The sequence below is a fragment of the Phyllobates terribilis genome, unplaced genomic scaffold, assembly GCF_046119375.1.
Source record: "Phyllobates terribilis strain yellow unplaced genomic scaffold, ASM4611937v1 Scaffold_12__6_contigs__length_324123572, whole genome shotgun sequence".
Classification (NCBI taxonomy): Eukaryota; Metazoa; Chordata; class Amphibia; order Anura; family Dendrobatidae; genus Phyllobates; species Phyllobates terribilis.
Genome location: NW_027362772.1, coordinates 183,085,448 through 183,111,017, shown reverse-complemented (window position 1 = coordinate 183,111,017; position 25,570 = coordinate 183,085,448). Strand labels below are relative to the sequence as shown.

Sequence of the window (25,570 nt, the reverse complement as noted above, 5' to 3'; positions counted from 1 at the left end):
TACAGAACCCTGACTGAAAAACACTATAGTAGAGGTCCCAGTTCATTAATCCAGACTGATGCTATTTATTGTGGAGTCTTAATGACAGAAGATGGCAAAAAGTGGACACTGTTTTTGATAATCCAAAAATTAATCTTTTGTCCAATCATGGATAAAACATAAAATCTACTTTATCAAATGATGAGTAAAAACACGTTGTAACAGAGTAACATCATAAAATGAGGTACAGCGGCTACTGGAAATGGAAATGAGGTACAGAGGCTACAGGAAAGGGAAATGAGGTACAGAGACTACAGGAAATGGAAATGAGGTACAGAGGCTGCAGGAAATGGAAATGAGGTACAGAGGCTACAGGAAAGGGAAATGAGGTACAGAGACTACAGGAAATGGAAATGAGGTACAGAGGCTGCAGGAAATGGAAATGAGGTACAGAGGCTGCAGGAAATGGAAATGAGGTACAGAGGCTGCAGGAAATGGAAATGAGGTACAGAGGCTGCAGGAAATGAGATACAGAGGCTATAGGAAATGGAAATGAGGTACAGAGGCTGCAGGAAATGAGATACAGAGGCTATAGGAAATGGAAATGAGATACAGAGGCTAAAAGAAATGGAAATGAGGTACAGAGGCTACAGGAAAGGGAAATGAGGTACAGAGACTACAGGAAAGGGAAATGAGGTACAGAGGCTGCAGGAAATGGAAATGAGGTACATAGGCTGCAGGAAATGAGATACAGAGGCTACAGGAAATGGGAAATGAGATACAGAGGCTACAAGAAATGGAAATGAGGTACAGAGGCTGCAGGAAATGAGATACAGAGACTACAGGAAATGGGAAATGAGATACAGAGGCTACAGGAAAGGGAAATGAGGTACAGAGACTACAGGAAATGGAAATGAGGTACAGAGGCTGCAGGAAATGGAAATGAAGTACAGAGGCTGCAGGAAATGAGGTACAGAGGCTACAGGAAATGGGAAATGAGATACAGAGGCTACAGGAAATGGAAATGAGGTACAGAGGCTGCAGGAAATGGAAAATGAGATACAGAGGCTGCAGGAAATGGGAAATTAGATACAGAGGCTACAGGAAATGGAAATGAGGTACAGAGGCTGCAGGAAATGGGAAAAGAGATACAGAAGCTACAGAAAATGGGAAATGAGACACAGAGGCTACAGGAAAGGGAAATGAGGTACAGAGGCTACAGGAAAAGAAAATGAGATACAGAGGTTACAGGAAAGGGAAATGAGGTACAGAGGCTACAGGAAAGGGAAATGAGGTACAGAGGCTACAGGAAATGGAAATGAGGTACAGAGGCTGCAGGAAATGGAAATGAGGTACAGAGGCTGCAGGAAATGAGATACAGAGGCTACAGGAAATGGGAAATGAGATACGGAGGCTACAGGAAATGGAAATGAGGTACAGAGGCTGCAGGAAATGGGAAATGAGATACAGAGACTGCAGGAAATGGGAAATGAGATACAGAGGCTACAGGAAATGGAAATGAGGTACAGAGGTTGCAGGAAATGGGAAATGAGATACAGAGGCTACAGGAAATGGGAAATGAGATACAGAGGCTGCAGGAAAAGGAAATGAGGTACAGAGGCTACAGGAAATGGAAACGAGGTACACAGGCTACAGTAAATTGAAATGAGGTACAGAGGCTACAGATAATGGAAAAGAGGTACAGAGGCTACAGGAAAGGGAAATGAGGTACAGAGGCTACAGGAAAGGGAAACAAGGTACAGAGGCTACAGGAAAGGGAAATGAGGTACAGAGGCTACAGGAAAGGGAAACAAGGTACAGAGGCTACAGGAAAGGGAAACAAGGTACAGAGGCTACAGGAAAGGGACATGAGGTACAGAGGCTACAGGAAAGGGAAACTAGGTATAGAGGCTACAGGAAAGGGAAATGAGGTACAGAGGCTACAGGAAATGGGAAATGGGAAATGAGATACAGAGGCTACAGTAAAGGGAAATGCTGTACAGAGGCTACGGGAAAGGGAAACTAGGTACAGAGGCTACAGGAAAGGGAAATGAGGTACAGACGCTACATGAAAGGGAAATGAGGTACAGACACGACAGGAAAGGGAAATGAGGTACAGAGGCTACAGGAAAGGGAAATGATTTACAGAGGCTACAGGAAAAGAAAATGAGGTACAGAGGTTACAGGAAAGGGAAATGAGGTACAGAGCCTACACAAGTCTAACTACACCCGGTGAGCTGGTACACGTTTTGCTTTTTGGACTGTATTTAATAAAGTAACAATTAATTTGAAGTCAATGTTCCCTTTTACAAGTAATTGCAAAGCATCTAAGCAAAAATCAATAAATAAACAAGCAACTTTGCAAATAGCATGGGCATGATAAAGTTTGGACACATTTAACTCCAAGTGAACTGGTCAGTTTTTCATTTTTGTTTTTTCATCCCTTTCTTCCAAGTGCAATAACTTTTATATTTTTCATTCATTATAGCCATATTTTTGGGGGGCGAAACAAGTTGTAGTTTTGTTTGAGATCATTCATTTTATCATATTATGTTCTGAAAATTGGGGGGAAAAAAATCCAAATACAGTGAAATTGTGAAAAAAAAATCAAATCCACTATGGTTTTTTCGCATTTTGTTTTTATGGAGTGCAGTAGAAATAACCCAGAAACATGATTGTCCAGGTTAGTACAATTACAGCAATAGCAAACGCGCATAGTTTTTTTTTGTGTGTGCTAAGTTGAAGTTACTGATACTTTTTAAGGGTTCACATAACATATGGATCACTTGTTATTGTAGTTTTGGGAGGAACTGAAGTTTTTTTTTATTGTTTATTTTATTTTTTAGTCCATTTAGGTGACTTTAACCCACAATCGTATTGCAGTAGATAGTATAAATCACAGTCTACTTTGAAGCCCAACCTATAGATACGCATCATAACAGTACCAAGAAGACTACCAGAGAACCCTTTGGCGCCCCTTTATCGCAATGGGTGCTGATGAGTGCGAGCACCGATGATCGCACTGTTCAAATTCCGCTGTCATTGATTGAGAGCAGCATTTAAATAGTTAAACAGCAGCAATCGCTCCATTGTTAATAAAGGGACTGCTGGAGTAAGATGCACCTAATTCATTAAGAGGTGCCCAGCCTACCACTTAATGAAGTAGGTGTATCTTACAACTGCCGTGCACCTCTGCCAGAAATGTTACAGTAAGGGACTGGAGTACATTTTTAAAGTAATTTATGTGATTAAAGTACTGTAAATTATGATGAATTTGCCAGGCGGGCATTGCCATGCTCCATCATGTGAAGCTGGCCGAGAATGCCCCACTTTAGAGAAGCTAGCTGAGGCTTGGCTAAAAAAGCCAAAAGTCGTAAAACTTTTGTGCACCTTCAAGTTGCGCAAATATTTTGCTTCATTTCAAGGTGTTCTATGCCAGAATTCAGACATTAACACCTTGGTGAATTGGGCCCGATGTCTATAGCCGATTCTCTATAAAAGACAATTTTCTCCCAATGTGCAAAAATGTGATCATTTAGGCTGGGATCACACAATCATACATTATCTCATGAAAGAGAATCGGGCCTATTATGCCAATCACACTTGGCTCAAATTCTGTCAGTGTTTGAGTCGAGTGTCATGTTAGTGTAATCTGATTCTCTCACACGAGAGAATAGTACCACAAGTGTGGAGAAGATGGAGAACTTAATTTCTCCATCTTCTTCATTGTCTCTGTCCACGAATGTAGGACTGCACTCAGATGACATCCGACCGCAGTCTGATGTTTCACATCCACCCATTGACTTAAATGGGTGCACGTGATCTAAATTCCAGAGCCACTTGCAGCATAAGAACAAAATAGCAGATCTGCACTGCCCCATAAAACATCAGATAGCACTCGGCTGTGTTTTGTTATACGCTCATGTGAGCGAGTCCTTAAAGGGGTTATCCCGGACTATATATATTTTTTTTTACTATGGGCTTAAGAACTAACAGGTTGTTGCTAACTTCTGCGGCTTCCACTGATATCAAGTTGACAAAGCAGCGGCTTCTCTTCTGCTCTGCTGTGTTGACGGGCGTGACCGCTGATGTCATGCTAATTGACTGTCAGCTCCCTGCTGCCTAACTGCGGGGAGCCGGCTGTCAATCAGCATGACATCGACAGAGCAGCCCAGAAGAGGAAGAGCTGGTGTGAAACAGCTGAATTTCTGGGTAGGAGCGTTCGGTGACCGCTCTGAGCCAGCGACGGGTAGAACATGCAGGTTGTTGCTTCTGTTAGCAATTACCTGCTTGTCAGTTTTTAGGCCCTAAGTAAAAAGAAATAAAATCGTCCTGGTGAACCCCTTTAAGTCTGTCTTATGTACATCGATAAATGCAGAAAAATGGGACTTAACCTATAACAAGCAAACACCTGAAATATGATCAGGTATAGGGAGTGTAGAAGTCGACTCTGGTCCTGGGGTCTCAGGACCCCTCTGCCACATAAGAAGACATTGTTATATGGCACATGGTAAGGGTGGGGCCCTGCTGCACATGTTGATTGGACACCAACCTGATTGGTATGTATAGACAGAAGCTGCCTTACACAGGGTGTACAGACGTAGGTATACAGTTTAAATACTAGTTGACTCAACTGTGCATGGTTTTCTGGACTATAACTAATCTCTGATAACTCACCATAAGAAAAAGTAAATCCGGGTAAGGTCTGATGATCGTTGTGTCCATTCCATCGGGGCTACCTATCCAGTTAAAGCAATAGAAAAATAATATGAATAGACACCGTACGCCTACAAATGCACCCCCCTGTATTGCAAATAGTGTCCATGGTTCTCATGAGTATTGTTTCTGCCTACAATTCGCTGCTTGCATTGCTTACACTGTAAGAGAGATAATGAAACAAAAGAAAAAAAAACACACAAAAAAAGAAAAAAATTAAGTTGTTTCTGACTTTGGCCTCCAATATTCTCTCCACAGTTCACGGTATTAAGTGGACGTGCAGCAATGGAAACAGCAGTTCAGGGTTTTCTGTGGAGCACCTTGTTCAGCAGATACTCGACAGTCACCAGAGCAAACCTCAACCTCGGACGCACAACTGTCTCTGCACTGGCAACTTAGGTAACTATAGAGCTCTAACAAAGGGCGCTCACTATTAGCCATTGTTTAATAATGTCACCGGCCATTCTCACCAGAAGGCTTATTTTATTCATGTGGAGCTAAGTTTGCTTTGGGGTTTATCTAATAACACTGTGCAAAAAAGTCTTAACCCATAGCAAGTAGTCAACCTTAGTCAGTCCATAAGACAGCGCTAAGGACTGCTTGTTGATATATGGGTTACGGCACATTGATGACATCTGCACCCTGTGAATAAATAAACCCAAAATTAAAAGTATAAACCAAAAATCTATAGAAATGCCAAAATTTTCAATGACGTGCCCAAAGGACATTGCCTGGGGTGCCAGAGTAGCGGCAATTGTGCGCAAACTAAACACTTACTACAATCATTTAGAATTTGTTAGAATATATCATGGATTTGCAAGCAAGGCAAGGAGACATGTATATTCTCACTTTTTGGCGCAACTTGCAAACTCATTTGTTCCAGTTTAAAAATAATATATATTGACATTTTTATATAATGACAATCAGCATGTTGCAAAGGTTCAAGTTATATTTAGGGAAATTCTGTTTTATTAGACAAGTCCATTCTAGGGTGATTTTTTTGCACTTTAAATCTGCTTTAAATTTGTTTCATATATGTCCAAACCTGGGGTGTTGACAAAGGTAAGAGACTCCTCTCCAAGAATCATATAGCCCTAACCAATGATGTCATAGACATAGGTCTTTATATCAAACTCTATCCTTTTTCCCCCATGGAGTATTATAGTTATTCATCCTGCCTCTATCTCAGGTGACACACTCACAATATTGGATAGTCTTAAAGGGATAGTCCAGCTAAGCTGCTGTACCGACAATGACTGCAAGACAGTGAATGGACCTGATCTGATCCAGCTCTGTTCACTGCCTACCTTGGCTCACCGTCAAACTTCAAAGCATCTGGTTCGGTGCTTCAGGGTTTTGGTCACCCTCTGACCTGATATCTACCCTAAAGCTAGGTGCAGAGTCAGACGACCATATATTCTCCCATCCTAGAGTACTGGGCCGATTATGATAATAACACTCTGATTAGAGTTTGATCAGAATGTGATCATAGTGTGATCAGATTTTCTTGGATGACGAGAAGATGGAAAAAAAAACCTCTCCATCGTCTCCATTCTGTCAGTCTATGAAAATCAGACTGCACTCAGATGTCATTCGAGTGCAGTCCAATGTTTTCAATGGACTCATTGACTTGCATGGCCTAGCGCAATCTGATAATTGGATCCAACTTTGGCATGCTGCAATTTTTTTCCTCCAAGCGACTCGGTCAGAGGAAAAAATTGGACATGTGCACAGCCCCATAGAATAACATTGGTCCGAGTGCGATCCAATGTTTTGTCAATAGATAGAGTCTTAGTATAGGACATCTATATAAGATATTTGGGGGTCCTCACCAATCAGCTATCACCTCTGGCACTGGCCGGATATAAACAGTGTATGGAGCAGAACACCACAGCTCGGTGCACTGTTCAGTGACTGCTGATAAGTACTGTTCATCTCCTATTCTTTACAATGGGAGTTGATCTGCAGTACCTGCCAGTGACCACTAAACAGTGCACCGAGCTGTGGTGTTCTGCTCCATACACTGTTTACATCTGGCCATTATTATTATTATATTTGCTATTGTTCTGTTCCTTACAGTGTATTTTATGCCTATTTTCAGCTCGGCCCATACCGATGTCAGCTGTTTAATGACCTCAGCTTATACTATTTCACTATTCCATATTTATTGCACGACTGTCCTGCAGTATTATTAGGAGCAGCCTATATTATTGCTGCACAGACATAATGGGATTTTTTCATGCTCACATATATTCATTGGTATCTCACTGGCCTTTTGCTTCCATGCACAAATTATTCATATACTTGCAGATTCAACAACGCAATTGCCCAAGAGCCAAAAAAAGAACATATCTCAGTTTGCTAGTGCAGCTAATGTGTACCCAGATTGAAAACAAGATACAGAGGGACTTAGCAAGGCTATGGAGTTTACATATATATCATAAGAAGTCCAGGGAAAGAGGGTGAAAACCCTTCCTGACCATATCATGAAAGTAATAGGAAATTTAAAGAGGATGTTTCCATTTAAATATAATGTTTATCTTGTATTCCATAAACAGCGCCACTCTTGTTTAGTGGAGGTGCTTGGTATTGCAGCTCCACCCCATGTATTTGAGCTGTAATACCAGACACAGCCACTACGTAAGAGTGGAGCTATTTCTGAGGAAAAGAAGACTCTAATATACAATAAAGCTAGGGCCAAAAGAGCACACAAGCAGTCACTTTACAAAACTGCAACCTTTGAAATGCAATAATTAGCATTCCAGTAAGGCAGGGCAATGATTTAATGAAGTAATGTGATGCAAGTGTTTCTCTATTGTCAAAGATAAGAGAGGCGCTATTATAATATTTGTTTGTGTTGTGGCAGAATAGGAAACATTTTATGCAACAAAGTAACAGAACACCTGTGGTTACAAACATGATCATATGGAGAGAAGCAGGAATCGGTGAGATATAGAGAGGAGATAGCATTACACTAGAGAAGTATGAATGTTGGTTTTTATTACAGAGAGAAAGAATGTCCTATGTTCATAAAACAGCTCTACTTGCAAGATAAGGTTAATGAAGAGCTTTAGGTCAAACTCTTAAAACTGGCCATATACAATAGATGGCTGTCGGCCGAATGATGCTTGGCCGGTCGTTCGGCTGACAGCCATCTCAGGTGTTTCTCCCTTACCCAGGAGCGTTCGCTCTGCTTAGAACTCTTGTGTTCCCTATAAGAAAGCCGCTGGCTGACACATGGAATCATTGCTGAGCATGCTACTATCCATAGGTTAAAGAAAAGAGGTCGAAGTTAAAACAGTTGTCCGGCCTTGGAGTACAAGTCTGCAGTCACTCTATATGACTGCAGACTAGTTAATCCTCACAGTGCGCGCTTTCAAGATTCTCTGGTGCCGGCACCAGGAGCAACAGTCATGTGACTGCAAGTATGCAATTTGCATACTTCCGTCCCCATTCTAACTAGAAGTGCCCAGCCTCGCTTAATACACTTGCATTGCATGCCTAGTCGGCACATGACTGCATGTATGCAAATCACATGCTTGCGGTCACGCACCTGTTGCTCCTGACAGCGGAGAATCCTAACAGCGTGCAGTGTGCGCGCTGTGAGGATTCACTAGTCTGCAGTCAATTAGACTATATGGTTTCAGCTATGTATGTTTGCCTCTGAGATGCTGCAGCTTTCCATAGAAAAACCCACTTTAAAGCCGCAGGTGGCCGAGAAGGTCGGTGCACTGAAGCGCCCTTATTTGCATACAGATATTTTTTTTCTTTTTTACAGTTACTAAACTACTAAAATTTACACTACATGTAGGACTTTTATAGGGGTAAGTCCCCTACATATTTGTATAAGTGGTTTAATTAGCATTTTGGGGGTGACAGATTTCCTTTAATAATATTATAAATTCAGAAAACCTGGGTTCCCTTGTGCAGATAAATTAATAAATTAATCAGCAGATTTTTGTCCCTTTATATGGAATGGTAGACATTAACTTGGATAAAAGGATAGGACATTTCATACAGCTCTCAGTGAGGGAATGAGATGCAGATTTTGGGTATTGTGTCCTGTGATTTCTGTGTTTGCCCCTCGTGGGAGGAGAAAAGTCCTTGCGAGTGTCAAAATTAAAAGACATTGTGATTTCATCTGCACTTCTGTATAACGTTGGTATAAGTTTGGAGTTTTATGTCTTGCTATTGTATTGCTAGATCAATGTTCTTTATTTTTATTTTTTTAAGCACTTGGTTTTAAAATCATTGTTTTTCCTTTTCTTTCTTCCCAAGCACTTGAAACTGACCCAGCTTCTTGACACAAGTAATTACGGCCATTAGTAAGGAAGGATTACCTTTCATCTCCTTTTGGGTCATTATAGAATAATTAAAGTTTCTGGGAAGAAAAGGAAAACAATTAGCAGAAGAAAGATCAAAAATTCATGGGCCTTCACAGCAAGCGGCAGAGAATTTGAGCCAAAGATTTGTGCAAATATAATGCAGGATAATTTACAGAAACCTTGTTATAAGAAAACAGTCATTAAACATGGCATAGAGTCAGCGGTAATGTAGGATATAGGTTACTGGAGAGTGTCCTTTAAGCCGTAGCTCATATTAAGTGGGAGGGATATTTATAAGGAACAGAATACTTCTCCCAACACTTGGAAATGTGAGTCTTCGAGTGGTGTTAGTATGCAATATTATGTAATAATGGCACATCTCAGACTGGTAGAGCCAATGGCATACCTATAGTGATGCCAAGAGCAATTGTACCTCTGCCATATAGTGCCTTGGAGAATAGTGGTATTATAAAGATACTATGAGGATTGATTATTTATACTGTCATGGAAACCCCTCTTTAGGGAGAGCTTTGGGGTAGATACAAGTGGTCTTGGATGTTTGCCAGGTTTCCCCAAATTAAGGGGTCGACCAATTGGAAACAAAGCATACACAGGAGTCTGTCTGTGTACAAAGTCTGTCTGCTGGGCCATATGACAAGTATGCTTTTTATTACCAATTTATAAAAAGGAAGTGAACAATGGTAACACCATAAAAGGGTATATGGTCAACATAACAGCAGCAAGCATATAAGGGTATAAGGTCAACATAACAGCAACAAGCATATAAGGCTATGAAGTCAACATAACAGCAGCAAGCATATAAGGGTATACGGTCAACATAACAGCATCAAGCATATAAGGGTATACGGTCAACATAACAGCAGCAAGCATATAAGTGTATAAGGTCAACATAACAGCAGCAAGTATATGAGGGTATATGGTCAACATAACAGCAGCAAGTATATAGGGGTATGAGGTCAACATAACAGCAGCAAGCATATAAGGGTATAAGGTCAACATAACAGCAGCAAGCATATAAGGCTATGAGGTCAACATAACAGCAGCAAGCATATAAGGGTATATGGTCAACATAACAGCAGCAAGCATATAAGGGTATACGGTCAACATAACAGCATCAAGCATATAAGGGTATACAGTCAACATAACAGCAGCAAGCATATAAGGGTATAAGGTCAACATAACAGCAGCAAGTATATAAGGGTATGAGGTCAACATAACAGCAGCAAGCATATAAGGTCAACATAACAGCAGCAAGCATATAAGGGCGCAAGGTCAACATAACAGCAGCAAGCATATAAGGTCAACACTCCTGTAAATTACAGCTAGTCTTAAGAAGCTAGACAATGTCTGAAAAATTCCCCCAAATTAGCAAAACCTACACTCTGCCTGGGTTTTTTTTTATGCTAAGCAAAAATGAAAAACAAAGTTATTAAGCTGAATATAAATTGTTTAAATGTTAATAAAAGCAAGATACAGTGAGTACGGAAAGTATTCAGACCCCTTTAAATTTTTCACTCTTTGTTTCATTGCAGCCATTTGGTAAATTCTGAAAAGTTCATTTTTTTTCTCATTAAAGTACACTCTGCACCCCATCTTGACTGAAAAAAAACAGAAATGCAGAAATTTTTGCAAATTTATTAAAAAAGAAAAACTGAAATATCACATGATCATAAGTATTCAGACCCTTTGCTCAGACACTCATATTTAAGTCACATGCTGTCCATTTCCTTGTGGTCCTCCTTGAGATGGTTCTACTCCTTCATTGGAGTCCAGCTGTGTTTAATTAAACTGATAGGACTTGACTTGGAAAGGCACACACCTGTCTATATAAGACCTCACAGCTCAGAGTGCATGTCAGACCAAATGAGAATCATGAGCTCAAAGGAACTGCCCAAGGAGCTCAGAGACAGAATTGTGGCAAGGCACAGATCTGGCCAAGGTTACAAAAGAATTTCTGCAGTACTCAAGGTTCCTAAAAGCATAGTGGCCTCCATAATCCTTAAATGGAAGAAGTTTGGGACTACCAGAAGTCTTCCTAGACCTGGCCGTCCAGCCAAACTGAGCAATCGTGGGAGAAGAGCTTTGGTGAGAGAGGTAAAGAAGAACCCCAAGATCACTGTGGCTGAGCTCCAGAGATGCAGTAGGGAGATGAGAGAAAGTTCCACAAAGTCAACTATCACTGCAGCCCTGCACCAGTCTGGCCTTTATGGCAGAGTGGCCCGACAGAAGCCTCTCCTCAGTGCAAGACATATGAAAGCCCACATAGAGTTTGCTCAAAAACACATGAAGGACTCCCAGACTATGAGAAATAAGATTCACTGGTCTGATGAGACGAAGACGAAGATAGAACTTTCTGGTGATAATTCTAAGCGGTATGTGTGGAGAAAACCAGGCACTGCTCATCCCCTGCCCAATACAATCCCAACAGTGAAACATGGTGGTGGCAGCATCATGCTATGGGGGTGTTTTTCAGCTGCACGGACAGGATGACTGGTTGCAATTGAAGGAAACATGAATGTGGCCAAGTACAGAGATATCCTGGATGAAAACCTCTTCTAGAGTGCTCTGGACCTCAGACTTGGCCGAAGGTTCACCTTCCAACAAGACAATGACCCTAAGCACACAGCTAAAATAACAAAGGAGTGGCTTCAGAACAACTCTGTGATGATTCTTGACTGGGCCATCCAGAGCCCTGACCTAAACCCAATTGAGCATCTCTGGAGAGACCTGAAAATGGCTGTCCACCAACGTTCACCATCCAACCTGACGGAACTGGAAAGGATCTGCAAGGAAGAATAGCAGAGGATCCCCAAATCCAGGTGTGAAAAACTTGTCGCATCATTCCCAAGAAGACTCATGGCTGTACTAGCTCAAAGGGGTGCTTCTACTCAATACTGAGCAAAGGGTCTGAATACTTATGACCATGTGATATTTCAGTTTTTCTTTTTTAATAAATTTGCAAAAATTTCTACATTTCTGTTTTTTTTTCAGTCAAGATGGGGTGCAGAGTGTACTTTAATGAGAAAAAAATGAACTTTTTAGAATTTACCAAATGGCTGCAATGAAACAAAGAGTGAAAAATTTAAAGGGTTCTGAATACTTTCCGTACCCACTGTATAACATATTAACCATAGCAATACTAACATAATGACTAACCTAAGCTATGCCAGCATACACCTGCATAACTTATTTCCTATTCATAACCTATATAGATCCTATGTGTCATTACGTGTTATAATGGTTCAAAATTTGTGCCAAACCCAAGAATCCTGGAATAAATGATGTGAGCACCAAAGCGCCCAGATATTGGTTTTACTTTACACTCATGCAACATTGATTCAAGAGATGCTATTACCTGTGTGGGTGAAAAAGAAAACTGACAACTACTGCAACCAGGACATGTGCTATTCCTTGGGGCTGCGGCTACAAGGCGATTTTGACTGTTGCCACATGGTGCAAAAATCCAAATGCACTCACTTGACTTTTGCTGTAACATAGCTGCGGCATAAGACGATCTTTGGACATGCAATATGTGTTGCAACCAAGGTCATATTGTAGCACCAGTATTAGACCCCTCTTACTCAAGATAGTTAACAATTGTTGCATTATACTCATAAATATCCTTAAAGTACCACTTCAGTGTTTTTTTCATTGCAGTGTTGAAGTGGTGCTACTAATATAAGGTCCCTGTCTCTATTCTAACACTTACCAACCGATGTCTTCATCTTTTATCTGCGCCGCTCCGGTCAGTATGCAGCAGTTTGGGATCTGCCGGATCTCTCTAGGGCTTGCTGGGTGAGCCGGAGGTTACTTTTCAATGTAATTCTACAAGAGCCAGAACAAGTCTCCCTTAAGCTATGTTCACACATCATGTTTTTTGGCATCAATTTTCTACAGCAAAACCTGATCTCCCAAGGGAGGTTTGTTCAGGATTTTCTTGCAGTTTTGGTGCATTTTTTATGTGTTTTTTCAGCGTTTTTTTCACTATCCTTCTATCTCTTTTTATGCATGTACATAATGTTCAGTGGAAAAAAAAAATTCTATTTTGGCATCAAAAACGCTGAAAAAAAGCTACCTGCGTTTTTGGTGCGTTTTTTTCAGCGTTTTTTCCACCACCCATTACTTTCCATGGGTGAAAAAACGCTGAAAAAAGTGACATGCTCTATTTAAAAAAAAAACATGAAAGGCACAAAATCCTGAACAAAAAAAAACATGTGTGAACTAAAAATTCTGGAATCTCATAGACTTTGCTGGTGATGCAAAAAGCAGCTGAAAATTTGCATAAAAAAGCATCAAAAAATGCTGAAAAAAACATGATGTGTGAACACAGCCTTAGACTTACATTGAGAGCTTGTTACCATTGCCTATAACTTCCGGTCAGCAGAAGTTGCGGTCACAAGATGGCACCGGAACTGGAGCGATGGCGGGAAGTGCTGAATATAGCGGGTGGTGAGTATAATATTAGGAGCAGGGACCTGACGTTAGTAGCACCAATCCAGCACAGAAATAAGTAAACAAAATGATGGAGTGGCGCTGTAAAGTGAAAATTCACATTTTTTGAACAAAGTTACTAGGTTTCATCATTAACATAAAATAATAACTTTCTTTGCAAATCTGTTGCCTTTCTTATCTCTGTCTAATTTTTAATTATATGTTGTTCTATTCTCCATTCAGAGAATTCAGACAGAAAAGCTGGTTTCTAGTTATATTATTAAATCTCAACTGATGGTTCATATCAGTGAAAGTATTTACAGAGTTACTTAACTTTTTATGATCTTAAACATACAGTGTTCTTTTTAATTTTAGCAACATCAACATCAGATCACATTGCTGCACTAAACGCCTCATCTATCCTGTAGTGTTTTGAAATGTTTCATTAACGCACAATGTAATATCGTTTGAGGCGATAGCCCCATTAATTGTGCATAGTTCACACACAAGCTGTATTTATCGGTAGCTTCTGTCAGCACCAAAACAACAATGACCCCAATTCTTGACCTTTCCCTTCTTCAGCACTAATGAACAGCCCCGTTTTTCTTACTCTGTTTAAGACAAGTGTCAGAGAATAAATCCGCAAGAGGCGGTTTGTTATGTAAATAGTCTTTCATAAAGTAAATATTGTTATGTACTGAATTTGATGGGAAGTTGTTTCCTTTTTGTTGTCAAGTGGAGGACAGTTGTTAATTTGCCGCCGTCTCGCCAACATTCACTGCCAGATATCTACAATGAGATCAATGATTTTCTATGATTCTATGCTACAATAGCTAAAATTTAATCAGTATCCATCAAATGAAAATTTAAAGAAAGTCCTCAAATTTTCTATTGGCCTAAAACAACCATTCTAATAATATACACACTGTATCAGCACCAATTACCATTAAAAGGGCAAGGGATGAGCCGACCCATAGAAGTTCAGGTTCTGGTACCCGACCCGAACCTTATTCCAAAGTTCGGTTCTGGTACCAGAACTGTACCTGAACTTGAACCAGAACCCAAACCCCATTGAAAACAATGGGGACTCAAACTTTTGAGATGGAAAATTTTCTCTCTCTTTTCCCTGGAACTCTGAACTCCGAACATGGCTACAGACTTCTGGGGAAAGTCTGTGTTCGGAGTTTAGCACCAGACAGTAACTGTACGGTGCGAACGCCAAACTTTTAAGTTTGGGTTCGCTCATCTCTATACAGGACTATTTTATTGCTTTACTATGGGTTTATTAGATAAAGGGCAGGTAGTTGCTAACAGAGGCAACTACCCAGCGCCGGCTCGGATCGGTCGCTGACCTCTCCTGCCAATTATTCAGCTGCTCCACGTCAACAGATCAGCTCTTCCTCTTCTGGGCTGCTGATGTCATGCTGATTGACAGCCAGCTCCCTGCAGTTAGGCAGCAGGGAGCCGGCTGTCAATCAGCATGATCTTGGCAGTTACGCCCCATTGACGGGGCAGAGCGGAAAAGAAGCCGGTGCTCTGCCAACGTGACCTCAGTGAAAGCTGATGAATTGCCAGCAGGAGACATCTGTAACCGTTATGTGCATGCAGAGATCTGCATCGGGCACAACAGCAGGTAGTTAGCAACTACCTGCCTGTTTTTAGGCCTACAGTAAAAAAAAATTAAATAGTCCTGTACAACCCCTTTAAATGAATTAGCAGCTGAAAAGGAATATGGCATCAAAAAAGGGACTTATCGTTTAAATCAGGTTTTTGTGTTACTTGTATTTAAAAAAAGAAAAAAATATATTTCATAATTTATATATTTTATATTTCATGCAATTTTCACACTGATCACTGGGGCTTTTTAGGTTCATACTTCCTGTCCTTTCAGGAAGAGTTCACAGGAGTTTTCTTATCAGCAGAGGCAGGATTACAATGACAGGTGACGCCTCTATACACAGCTGATAACACAGGATCCACCAATCACAATCGGCGATGTCACAGCTGATCCTTCTGTCTCCACAATGATTTTTGCACACGCTCATTAGATGCTTCATTGCAAAAGATGAAGTCAGCATCTGTTCATTGCTGCTAATGTTCATGTGTTGTTTACAGAAGCAATCAAAAGTTAGTCTAAAAGAAAGCAAACAAGGGCCATGTGAAAATTGCAAGATTTGTATTTTTATATATCTATTGTGAAATGGAAAAAGAATGGCAAATTAAAAAAATAAAATACATAAAAAAAATGATTTAAACAGAAGTTCATTTTGTGACGACACATTGTCTGAGATTAGTAAAAGATCTTTTTTTTTTCCAGAAACAGATCCACCCGTGTCCAAGGTCTGCATCTCATTTTGCAGCTTGATTGCTAGAATAGAGCTGAGCTGTCCTAGTGTTTTAATAGCTATTGTATTTTGTGAAATCAGTAAGATTTTATCCCATATCTTCAGGAAACATAAACCAGCAGCTGCCCCTACATTATCAGAAAATAGTGGGTGGTTAATAAGATCTGGGCAAGAAAAAGGAAAAATAAAATAAGAAATTATTACATTTTCTGTTATATGCTGTCAGGTTACTCAATATACTCACAAATTACATGTACAATATTGTCATGATTTAGAACTTCAGAACCTGCATGCGGCTTTTAAAGTATTTTTATGAAAGATGCTGCTTTTGTCCACCCATGGGAAGATCACCTTGCTTGTTTGCCTAATTCTAACACTGTAAAAGCTGCCATGTAAAATAAACAGAATATTATTACTCACAGGTTGTTCCTATACTGCTTTAATACAAGGTTTGAGGAGGAAGAAAATGTATGAAATCTTTAGCAGATGAATGAAGTGAGTTTTTCAGAAGCAGAATCCATGAACTGCAGACCCTATATCAGGCACTTCACTTCTGCTGCATTTACAGTGGTGTGAAAAAGTGTTTGCCCCTTTCCTGATTTCTTATTCTTTTGCATGTTTGTCACACTGAAATGTTTCAGATCACAAAACAAATTGAAATATTAGACAAAGATAACACAAGTAACCACAAAATGCAGTTTTTAAATGAAGGTCTTATTAAGGGAAAAAGAAATACAAAACTACAGGGCCCTGTGTGAAAAAGTGATGAGTCATTGCTGCGATCTTGGGGTAATTTTGGTCAGCCGACCACTCCTGGGAAGGCTAACCACTGTTCCATGTTTTCGCCATTTGTGGATAATGGCTCTCAGTGAGGTTCGCTGGAGTCCCAATGCTTTAGAAATGGCTTTATAAACTTTTCCAGACTGATTGGTCTCAATTACTTTATTTCTCATTTGTTCCTGAATTTCTTTGGATTGCAGCATGATGCCTAGCTTTTGAGTATATTTTAGTCTACTTCAGTTTGTCCTATGTAAGTGATTTCTTCATTGAGAACAGCTGTGGCAGTGATCAGGCCTATGTGTTGCTAGGGAAATTGAACTCAGCTTCCCAAAGATGTGATAAACCATAGTTAACTTATGTTTTAAGGGTGGAGCAATCACTTTTTCACACAGGGCCCTGTAGGTTTGGATTTCTTTTTCCCTTAATAATAAAGACCTTCATTCAAAAACTGTATTTTGTGTTTACTTGTGTTATCTTTGTCTAATATTTCAATTTGTTTTGTGATCTGAAACATTTAAGTGTGACAAACATGCAAAAGAATAAGAAATCAGGAAGGGGACAAACACTTTTTCACACCATTGTAAATCAATGAACATGAGACTGTATCAAGCTAGGCGAAACAAATATTTTTTCACTCTACTCAAAATCGACCCTTGTGACCAACCTCATATATATAGTAAATTGCTGTCCTTTATTTGAATGGCAGGCACCAATGTACTTGCGTGAAAATTGTAATTTTAAGTGAATTCGCTAAAATTATACTCTTAAAGCGCACCTGTCAGCAGGATTGTGCTTACTAAACCACATACACTGTTAGGCGGGCGCCATTATACTGAGTAAAATGATAACTTTGTTGATGAAATTCATCCACTGACTCTTTTATAATCTTTATTTTCATTTCTGCCATAATGATATGCATGTGCTCTGGTGCTCTCATTATGTATTCATGTATGCCTATCTCTGCCTTGTGACAGGTCACTGTGCTTTCAGTGACCTGCCTACTATTTTAAATACTGACTTTGTAATTTCTGTGTCACATTGAAATTTACATTCCCCAAAATGGCCGCGGCAACTGAGAAATGCTACTGCGCAAGCGCGGGCGGCAACGGCCACATTGCTGCAGGTAAATTTCTTTGTCCTCCAGCAACATAGCGCCGCTGCTTAGCTACTGCGCATGGGCGGACGCCATTTTGCTAGAGAAAAAAAAAATTGCCTGCAGCAATATGGCCCCCGTCACCCCCGCTTGCGCAGTAGCATTTCTCGGCTGCCGAAAGATGATACTGCGCATGCGCGGCGCCATATTGCTGCACCAAACTCTTTTTCCAAACGCAAAATGGCGCCTGCGCGTGTGCAGTAGCATTTCTCTCGGCAAACGACCATTTTGGGGAATGTAAATTTCAATGTGACACAGAAATTAGAAAGTCAGTATTTAAAACAGTAGGCAGGTCACTGAAAGGACAGTGACCTGTCACAAGGCAGAGATAGGCATACATGAATACATAATGAGAGCACCAGAGCACATGCATATCATTATGGCAGAACTGAAAATAAAGATTATAAAAGAATCACTGGACTGATTTCATCAACAAAGGTATCATTTTACTTAGTATAATGGCGCCCATCTGACAGTGTACGTGGTTTACTAAGCACAATCCTGCTGACAGGTGCGCTTTAAAGGGAGTCTGTCACCCCAAAAATGCATTTTATAAAATCTTAGCCCTATAACAATCATACTAACCCTGTATCTGTGCCAAAGAAAATGCTTCATTTGTATGCAAATGAGAGGGATTTGGTGCACCCTTGGCGTGGCCAAGAGTTTGGTGCGATGTTGCGCCCCCTCATTTTGAATATTGGGGGCATCCCTACTTCTCGGCTTCCTAAAGTCAGTCAGCATGTGTGCTCCTCTCTTCTGAGCACGTTTGCTGCACTTATACACCCGGAAGCATAGCAAATGGCATCAGCAGAAAGAAGCCATGAAAATAAACGTGCCTATACACTTTGTGAGTGTGCGGCCTAGCACAGGCAGTGTCAGTCCGTACGTGCAGTTGACTTTGGCCAGAATTTGCTCTAAGAAGCGAATGCTGTCAATCAGGAGGGAGGGAAGCCTCCGATATAAAAAATGCGGCGGTTTGACATTGCAGTGATCTCTTGGCTACACCTAGGGTGCCCGTAAGCCTACTCATTTGCATACAAATTAGCAGTTATTTTCTCATGCACTATACCAGTACAGCACTAGTATGATTTTTATAGTTGTTATTGTCCTCTATATCACAGTATAACTTGTTTAAAATGCATTTTGGGATGAGAGACTCCCTTTAAAATTCAATATCATCATTGTGCTTCTTTATTAATGTGGTATTGTCATCTTCACTATTACAGGTGCGGGTAGCAGTATTCATCACAAATGTAACAGTGCCAAACATCGCATCATTTCACCAAAGGTCGAGCCAAGGACAGGTGGCTACAGCGCTCACTCAGAGGTACAAAATAATGATGTTTCAGAAGGAAAGAATGAGCACAGTCATGGAAAATCCTCCAGCCGAGAGAAAAGAAATGGTAAAATGGCAAAACCAGTGCTGCTCCATCAAAATAGTACAGAAGTTTCTTCAACAAATCAAGTGGAGGTTCCTGACACCACCCAGAACTCCCCTGTGTCCATCAGCAGTGGCCTGAATAGTGATCCAGATATGGCCGACAGTCCCGCTGTCACTGGTGTCTCCAGCATGGCTGTTGCTTCAGTCATGGGGAGTCTCTCCCAAAATGCCACTGTGTTTATGTCTGAAGTCACAAATGAAGCAGTGTACACAATGTCACCAAACACTGGTCCCAATCAACACCTCTTGTCCTCAGATACAACCACCCAGGGACTCGTACTAGCAGTAAGTTCAGATGGCCACAAGTTTGCCTTCCCCACAACAGGCAACTCAGACAGCCTGTCCATGTTGTCTGCTAATGTCTCAGAAGAGCTTGTTTTGTCCACCACCCTCGATAACAGCAGGAAGATCCCAGAAACCACAATGAATTTTGACCCAGACTGTTTCCTCAACAACCCAAAGCAAGGGCAGACATATGGTGGAAGTGGTCTAAAAGAAGACAATATTAGCACTAATATGCGAAGGTCATCCAGCACAGAACGAAGCTTTACTTTCAACACAATTTTAGCAAAAGAGATAAAAACTGAAGACACAACGTTCGAGCAACAATTATCGAAGGAGAGCTTTCCATCTACATCATCAAATACCCTCACCCTCACTCCTGGCTCCAGCTTGTTGCCATCAGGTGGTGGACTCAGTCCTAGTACCACGTTAGAGCAAATGGATTTTAGTGCTATTGACTCCAACAAAGATTATTCAGCCAGCTTCAACCACACCGTGCAGAGTCCACATGTCCATCAGACCCCATCTCCTAGCTTCTTTTTACAAGATGCCAGCAAACCAATACCCCTGGAACAAAATTCCCACAACAGTATAAATGACTCAAGCAACACGTACGTCAACACGTTAGGGATGACAAACGTCAAGACTGAAGCATCCAGTCAAACGCCAACCCACTGTAATGGTACAATTGACCATGGTAGAATAGAGTCAACATCTTCTCTCCAACTTATGCAGTTTCAAGCAAATTATCATACAATGACAAATGAGGAGGTTCAAATGGAGACATCCCAACAGTCTGAAGGCAATGAAAACCTTCTCAAACCTGGAGATCTTCAGGCTTGCAATGCTCAGCATTATATGCAGTCAGAAAATGGTACAGCGATGAGGAACGGCAACGGCCTTCCTATTTTGCAGGGAAATATGGTGCAAGGACTCTACCCTGTTGCTCATCAGTCATTAAGTAACTCTTCCAACATGGAACTTAATTTAGATCATTTTGATATCTCCTTCAGCAACCAGTTCTCTGACCTTATCAATGACTTTATATCAGTAGAAGGAGGGAGTAACACCATCTATAGTCATCAGCTGGTAACTGGAGATAGCAATGTATTGCCTCAGGCAGAAGATGGTAACAGACCCGCATACACTCAGGCTGAAATGTGCATACCTTGTTGTAGCCCTCAGCATGCAAGTATGCAGCTCAACAACTCTGAAACTGGAGCCACCACCATGGCTTATATGCATGTTGCCGAAGTTGTCTCAGCGGCAGCACAAAGTACCCTGGGGATGCTGCAACAAAGTGGACGACTGTTTATGGTGACGGACTACTCACCTGAGTGGTCATATCCTGAGGTAAGATTCTGATTGCCTTTTACTATACCAGTCATGACCGTCCAAAATGATGTTAAACTATGTCCAACTATATCTCTTTAACATTTATAAGACTTTGAAGAACAATACTGAAAAAAAGAGTTTTAGAGAAGCTATCACTCCAAAAATGACCTCATAAAACAAAATCCTTCTTCACTGAACATGGGTAAAAACAGCTTTTTGTCTTATTCGAAAACACTAAGGTTTGCTTTGAATTTTAGTAGGATCCCATTAAGTGTTAAAAAGATCTATCACTTCCCCTAAAGGCCACTGTTTTCCTGAATTTGGCATACTTTTTTTTTCGTTCCTGTGACTCTCTGGTCCCTTCGACATGGCCCCATTCTGAAAATCAAGTCTTGTTACAAACTGGGTTTGGTCATCCAAAAGAATCTCATGTAGAGGAGTTTAGGACCACGCCCACTTGACTAAAAAGAATAGATTTGAATACAAGAGGGGGCAATATCTCAGGCACAAAGAGGTGCTGTGCAAAAAAATCCACCAGATTCAGAGGAACAACCAGATTAAACCAAACCAATGGATATTTATGGCCATTCATAGTTCCAGCTCTTTGTCCATACACTGAATAAAGCAGCTCTCTCTACCTCACTCACAGCAGAAAATTTCAACATCATCAGAAAAAAAAAGAAAAAAAATACCATAACTTTTTGAATCCTTTAAGATCTATAATGCCAGGAAAACAGATAAATATATACAGTATACAGCAGAATGTAAGAAAAAAAATAAAATATGTGCGTGTGTTAAAAAACAAAAATAAAGGCAATTTTTTATGATTAATGCCAGATTTCCTTAACGTTACATGTCTAAGACAACATGGCGTCATTGGTCAAAATGTTTGACCAGTGGCCAAAAGGGTCATTTGATCCCATAACATTTTTCTGACCAAAATGACTTTTTCAAATAGTCACTTTTCCCTAGAATGTGAAAAGTTCAGCCATCTCGTACCAGCTCTGTATAAAGTAATATCTTACGTGTGGAGACATTAAATAAACAGTAATCAGGCTGAAAGAGCAGATGTTTTATGTCAAAATGTAAAATGCCATCTGCCAAAAATAATTGTGGACTTTTAATGAACACGGGGAGGAAGATCTTTTCCCAGGGGACAGAAACATTTTTTTATAAAAATGATTTCTAAAATTTAAGTTATTATTTACAGGTATTTTAAGAGCCCATCATCCCGAATCTGAACTAATAATAGAAGATGAAATTAATCCCCCGTCACATCTTGATTAAAATCAATAGACAAATAGCAGCACTCAAAAACCATAATGACGGTATAAAAAAATATATCTAAAAATAAAACTGTCCATTTAATTCTCTGACATAACTGCATGTGGAGCCATCTAGAAGAAAAATATTGGGACTGAGATGTAACCAAAAATGTCAGCACAGAGCGATAGCTATAAAAGTCATAATTAGTGTTGAGCGATACCTTCCGATATCAGGAAATATCGTATCGGATTGGATCGGGCCGATACCCAAAAAGTATCGGATATCGCCGATTCCGATACCGGAAACCAATGCAAGTCAATGGGACACAAATATCGGAATGAAAATAAACCCTTTTTTTCCTTGTAGGTTAATTCTACATGAAGTAAAACAACTAAGAATAATGTAGAATGACATGAAAAGCCGGCAATTCATCAGTGGCATACACCGGTACCCGACAATTTACAACAGAAAGAATAGAGCTTCACACATAGATTAGATAGATAGAAACATGTCAGTCACATATATATGAAGTACAGTGACAGTGTTGCTTACTGTACTTGTCATTTAGTGTAAAGGATTTATTAAAAAAAATATTAGTGTTTTCGTGCACCGTCTCTTTAAAAAAGCCGGCCGGCAATTCAGCATCTGTACCCGACAATTTATAACAGAAAGAATAGAGCTTCACACATAGATTAGATAGATAGAAACATGTCAGCCACATATATAAGAAGTACAGTGACAGTGTTGATTACTGTACTTGTCATTTAGTGTTAAAATAAAGGATTTATTTTAAAAAAAATTGGCGTGGGGTTCCCCTTAATTTTAGGCTCTAGCGGAGGTTAAGCAGACAGCTGGGGCAAATGTTTGAAGCCTGGGAAGGGGGTAATACCCACGGAGCTTCCCAGGCTACTAATATCAGCCCCCAGCTGAATACCTAGCCTTTACTAGCTATTAAAATGGGGGAACCCCCCAAAAAAAATAACGTGGGGTCCCCCCTAATTTAATAGCTAGCACAGGCTAGGCAGACAGCTGGGGGCTGATATTAATAGCCCAGGAAGGGTGCCATGAATATTGGCCCCCTCCCAGGCTAGAAACACCAGCCGTCAGCCGCCCCAGAAATTCCATGAATTTCATGAAATAATTTAAAAAAAAAATGCGTGGGGCTTCGCCCTATTTTTGTGTCCAGCCAGATACAACTAGGCAGCTGGGGGCTGGAATCCGCAGCGCAGGTAGACCCAAGCTTTCTGGGCCACCCCCGCTGCAAATTGCAGTCCGCAGCCGCCCCAGAAAATGGCGCGTTCATAGAAGCGCCATCTTCTGGCGCTGTACCCAACTCATCCAGGGCCCTGGTGCGGTGGCTCACTGGGTAATAAAGGGGTTAAGGCCAGCTTGGCATTATCAGCTGGCCCTAAGCCCGAAATTCATGGGGTCACGCCAATATTAGACATGACCACCATGAATTTCTAGTAAAGTATTTACAAAAACACAACACCCAGAAAAAAGTCCTTTAATTGAAATAAACACACAATTCTTTATTGTTCTAAATTAAAATAATAAAGCAACCTCATCCTTACCTTTCCATGGCTCCCACGACAGCTTCAGCTCTGCTACATCGAGATGACAGGCTGGACCGCAGCAGAACGCTGCCATCCATCCTGTCATCCCGCAGACACTGAGAAGCGCAGGCATACTTCCACTCCTCAGTGTCTGGCTGTGACGGCATCCAGATGAGCCAAGGTCATGTCATGTCCAATGAACTCAGCTCACCTCATGCACGTCACTGACAGCGTGGGAAAATTCTCCTGCACTCAGCACTTCAGCGTGAGAATTTTCCCACGCTGTCAGTGACGTGCATGAGGTGAGCTGAGTTCATTGGACATGACCTCACCTCATGTATGTCACTGACAGCGTGGGAGAATTCTCACGCTGAAGCGCTGAGTGCAGGAGAATTTTCCCACGCTGTCAGTGACGTGCATGAGGTGAGCTGAGTTCATTGGACATGAACTCGGCTCATCTGGATGACGTCACAGAGAGACACTGAGGAGCGCAAGCATGCCTGCGCTTCTCAGTGTCTGCGGGATGAGAGGCTGGATGGCAGCGTTCTGCTGCGGTCCAGCCTGTCATCTCGATGTAGCAGAGCTGAAGCTGTCGTGGGAACCATGGAAAGGTAAGGATGAGGTTGCTTTATTATTTTACTTTTATTGCAGGAGATCGTTGGCTTCAGCTGGAATGGGCATGATGGTAAGTATGGTTTAATTTAGAACAATAAAGAATTGTGTCTTTATTTCAATTAAAGGACTTTTTTCTGGGTGTTTGTGTTTTTTTTAAATACTTTACTAGAAATTCATGGTGGTCATGTCTAATATTGGCGTGACCCCATGAATTTCGGGCTTAGGGCCAGCTGATAATGCCAAACTGGCCTTAACCCCTTTATTACCCAGTGAGCCACCGCACCAGGGCCCTGGATGAGTTGGGTACAGCGCGAGAAGATGGCGCTTCTATGAACGCGCCATTTTCCGGGGCGGCTGCGGACTGCAATTTGCAGCGGGTGGCGCCCAGAAAGCTTGGGCCTCCCTGCGCTGCGGATTCCAGCCCCCAGCTGCCTTGTTGTACCTGGCTGGACACAAAAATAGGGCGAAGCCCCACGTTTTTTTTTTTTTAATTATTTCATGAAATTCATGGAATAATTAAGAAAAAAAGGGCTTCCCTATATTGTTGTGTCCGGCTAGGTACAAATAGGCAGCTGGTGGTTGGGGGCAGCCCGTTCCTGCCTGCTGTACCTGACTGGACACAAATATAGGGCGAAGCCCCACATAATTTTTTTTTAATTATTTCATGAATTTCCTGAAATAATTAAAAAAAAATTGACGTGGGGCTTTGCACTATATTTGGGTCCAGCTAGGTACAGCAGGCAGGAACGGGCTGCCCCCAACCACCAGCTGCCTATTTCTTCCTGGTTGGACACAACAATATAGGGAAGCCCTTTTTTTCTTAATTATTCCATGAATTTCATGAAATAATTAAAAAAAAAAAAACGTGGAGCTTCTCCCTATTTTTGTGTCCAGCCAGGTACAACTAGGCAGCTGGGGGATGGAATCTGCAGCGCAGGGAGGCCCAAGCTTTCTGCCCCCCGCTGAAAATTGCAGTCCGCAGCCGCCCCGGAAAATGGCGCGTTCATAGAAGCTGGATGCTGTACCTGGCTGGCATACAAAAATATGGCGAAGCCCACGTCAAAAGTTTTGGGAAAAATTAATTAAAAAATAAATAATAATTTAGGGACTGCATCTTTATTAACTCCTCAAATGTCATTTAGTGTTAAAATAATGGATTTATTTAAAAAAAAAATGGCGTGGGATCCCCCATAATTTTAGTCTCTAGCGGAGGTTAAGCAGACGGCTGGGGCAGATGTTTGAAGCCTGGGAAGGGGGTAAAACCCACGGAGCTTCCCAGGCTACTAATATCAGCCCCCAGCTGAATACCTAGCCTTTACTAGCTA

General features: G+C 41.1%; 1 protein-coding gene across 5 annotated transcripts in view; it reads left to right on the top strand.

Moving 5' to 3' along the window:
- The window catches only part of CAMTA1 (calmodulin binding transcription activator 1), a 2,249,809-nt gene that overhangs the window by 1,848,128 nt on the left and 376,111 nt on the right, over positions 1-25,570 (top strand). For 4 of the 5 annotated variants that reach the window (XM_073656516.1, XM_073656515.1, XM_073656520.1 and 1 more), the window contains exons 7-8: positions 4,954-5,094; positions 18,977-20,826. In XM_073656516.1, the coding sequence (XP_073512617.1) occupies positions 4,954-5,094; positions 18,977-20,826 (1,991 nt within the window). The remainder of the gene's footprint in view (positions 1-4,953; positions 5,095-18,976; positions 20,827-25,570) is intronic. The other variant, XM_073656517.1, reaches the window with a different exon arrangement.